Raw genomic sequence first — 3,177 nt, forward strand, 5'->3', positions numbered from 1 at the left:
CGTGTTCCAGAGCCAGCCCGCGTGGGTTCAAATCCTGTCACTTCAGCCACCCTGGACAGGTTGTTAACCTTCTTAACCTTTCTTTGCCACGGTTTCCCCACCTAAGAAGCAAGAGTAATATAGGTGCCAACCTTAGAGAGCTGCCGTGAGGGCAGGAGAGAAGGCAGACAGGTACGGAGCCCCTGGCCCCATGTGCCAGCACTGCCTCAGGTGGTTGTTATTCCCATTTTCCAGATGAGGAAAGTGAAGGCTCAGAAAAGAACATCTGTTGCCAAGATGGACCAACTGGTAAGTGACAAGGTCAGCATTTGAACCCGGGTCTGCAGGCTCCGGGGGCCAAGTGCTGGTGCTCACCAAGTCCCAGAGGCAGTTGTGACAGATCAAAAGGGAGCCCAGGCTCGGGCGGGAAGCTACGGTCGCATCTCAAGCAGGAAAGAGCCGCACGTGCTCGAGGCTCACGCCCGGATCTCCGTGCCAGCCCCTGGCCCAGCCCCTGCCCCGGGGAACAGAGCCAGGGCTGTGGAAAGTGAGGAACATCCTCCTCGTATGGCCTGAACCCAAACAGGAAGAACCTGGGTGATGGCAGGAAGACGGGGGTGTCCCCAAACACCTTCCAAGATGGCTGCAGACACAGGTGAAGCAAATCCCAGGACAAGAAGGAAACCAGAACCCCCTGTTCGCTGCCGCCCTCCAGGCTTCCTCTCAGGAGGACGGACCGGGACCTGGGCTCACACACTTCCTCCAGTTCACGTGGGGGCCACAGAGGCTGCCTGTCAGGGTAAACAGCCCCGAATCATGGCTGACCTGCCCAGTCCACCCAAGTCCAGCTCCCAGCCTGCTCCAGCGCCCGGTTCACGCTGCCCCAGTGAGCCAGGTGGCCCCTTAAACCAAGCCTCTGGGGCAGGTACACACATGCTCACACACACACACACACACACACACACTTGCAACTTTCAGCACAAAACGCAGGGTCTGGGATTCAGGCTCTGACAGCTTCAGAAGTTCTAACATTCTAAAAGGGGCTGCCTGTTCTACAACTGCCCCCCCCAGAACAAACCCCCATCCCCATCAGCACACTCCCTGCACGGGGGCACACGGCCGACATCAATCACAGGGCTGGGAAGTCAGCCGGCATGGCAGGCTCCTTTGTGCCCCTAAAGTTTCTGTCCTTTCCCAAGCAGCTGCTAGACCTTATTAGACGTTTAAAAAAAAAAAAAAGACAACGACGAAGGCCCTTTTCGGATGGAGCAGGCTGCGACACACTGCTCTAAAGCACATCAGACGAACGTCCACAGGCCGGGCCCACTCAGGTGGGGACGTCTGGCCCTGTTCCCGGCTCACCTGTTGCAGCTTCGCAAACACTGGACCGGTTGGCAGTGACCTGCTGCCGCCATCTGTCGGGCACTGGAGCAGGTCAGAGGGGCACCCTCAAAGAACCTGGCCTGGTTCCTAGTCGGCAAACCCTTCCAGCATACTTACCTAACCTGCATGGGGCCCGTGCCAGGCCTCCACCCACAGAACTCAGAGGTGCTGTCACCATCCCATATCACAGGTGAGGAAACTGAGGCACTGGTGGCTGCGTGAGCGGAGGTCACGCACCCAGCGAGGGGAAACCGGGATCTGAACCCAGGCCACAGGCTCCAGAGCTCATGCTCCCCATGTCTCTGTGGTGCGGCCTTTTCCGGGGGACAGAGAAACGCAACCTGCCTTCTCCCCCTTCTCCCAGCTTGTCTCCCTCCCACTCCCAAAACACAATCACGCTTCTAAAAGGCTGGAGCAAAAGTCGGTTCTCAGACACAGAAAGGTGGCTGCAGACAGCGCAACCGACCACTGTGGGGTCGGCGGTCCCAAGGTAAGAGGCTCCCTCAGACCGATGGGCGCCTGCACTAGAAGACCCAGGAAGCTCACAGCCCCCGGGCCTGGCTTCCAAGGCCTGTTTACCGCCCCCCATCCCAGCCAGCCCCGTCCACTCACCCGTAAGTCCGCGGGATCAAGGCGGGGTGCAGCTGCTGCACGCCGATGGCAAAGCCTAAAACGAGGGACCAGTTAGGGGCCCGGCCTGACACAGGAAAGCACCTCACAACCATCCACCTCTAACCCAAAGCGTTAACCAGCTTCCTTTCCCCTCCCAAGCCACCTCCACGTGAACCCGAAACTCCCAGCCGAAGGAGGCCAAGGGACCCGAGAGGCAGCAGCCTCTGGGTGTCGGTCCTCCCAACCTCCAGCCCCAGGGAGCAACTTCCTCCCTCCGGTGAGGACAGCTGACAACCGGGTGACGCGCCCTCCTCGCCCTGTCCCACCGGCACACACAGCCAGAGGAAAGGGTTCAGCTTCCAAGCTGGGAGATGACTGCTCTGAGATGGCTCTCTGGGAGCACATGACAGCCGACTGCCACCCCTGGAGGGGGGAGGGGGGGGGCGGGCGCCTTTTCCACCCGACAGATACCAACGCTGAATATAGCAACCAGAAGTGCCAGGGAAGGAAAACAGGGCTCTCACCCGTCTGAAGGCTCCGCGGCTTGGCACCCAGATAGGCCAGGTTCACGTTGGCCTTGCGGCCGTCAATGTTGGGGTTAGGGTCTTTGCAAGCCCTCTCAGCTGCCGCCCGGTCAGCCATGGTCACCTGGAGGAGCACAGACGCATCAGGGGCTTCACTTGCCGGCGGGGGGAACAGAGAGAGGGCTCTAGAGCCCTGGCACGGGGCCCTCGTTTCCCCCCGCCCCGGGTGCCCATTACCCAAGGCGTCCAGCCCAGTCCCCTCTGACCCCAGCCTGGGGCCCTCCCAAAGCTGCCCCTGGGCCCCGGCTCCTCCCCCCGAGTTCAAGTGCTAGGAAACACTGCCCTCAAGGACGGAAACAACCACCAAGGAAGACACGGCCACCCTGAAGGGAGGCAGGGGTCCCGGCCAGTGGGGACTACAAACCTCCTCGTGGGAGGGGTTTAGGGACACCCTAGTTAGAAAGGAAGTAGAAGCGGTGTCTTCAGTCCCATTTTTACTTAGGTTGTTTGGCGTGTCTGAGGGGGCTGCTGGAAAATAAAATGGGGGTTGCTTCAGAGCTCCTGAGCGCCCGGGGCTGAAGCCCGGCTCTTCGCTCGCTTGTTGCTCCAGGAAGTGCCGAGAACCTCTCCACAAACTTCGGAGACCTAATTGAACACAGCGGCTCTCCCTTTAAACCTG

General features: G+C 60.2%; 1 protein-coding gene across 1 annotated transcript in view; it reads right to left on the reverse strand.

Moving 5' to 3' along the window:
- Positions 1 to 2,744, reverse strand: part of RBM38 (RNA binding motif protein 38) — a 14,981-nt gene extending 12,237 nt beyond the window's left edge. Inside the window, exons 1-3 of the mRNA XM_024750316.1 lie at positions 2,736 to 2,744; positions 2,499 to 2,622; positions 1,975 to 2,029 (exon numbers count right to left, since the gene is read on the reverse strand). Of these exons, the coding sequence (XP_024606084.1) occupies positions 1,975 to 2,029; positions 2,499 to 2,616 (173 nt within the window). The 5' untranslated portion in view covers positions 2,617 to 2,622; positions 2,736 to 2,744. The remainder of the gene's footprint in view (positions 1 to 1,974; positions 2,030 to 2,498; positions 2,623 to 2,735) is intronic.
- Between the last annotated feature and the right edge of the window lie 433 nt (positions 2,745 to 3,177).

The sequence above is a fragment of the Neophocaena asiaeorientalis genome, unplaced genomic scaffold, assembly GCF_003031525.2.
Source record: "Neophocaena asiaeorientalis asiaeorientalis breed wild unplaced genomic scaffold, Neophocaena_asiaeorientalis_V1.1 scaffold606, whole genome shotgun sequence".
Classification (NCBI taxonomy): domain Eukaryota; kingdom Metazoa; phylum Chordata; class Mammalia; order Artiodactyla; family Phocoenidae; genus Neophocaena; species Neophocaena asiaeorientalis.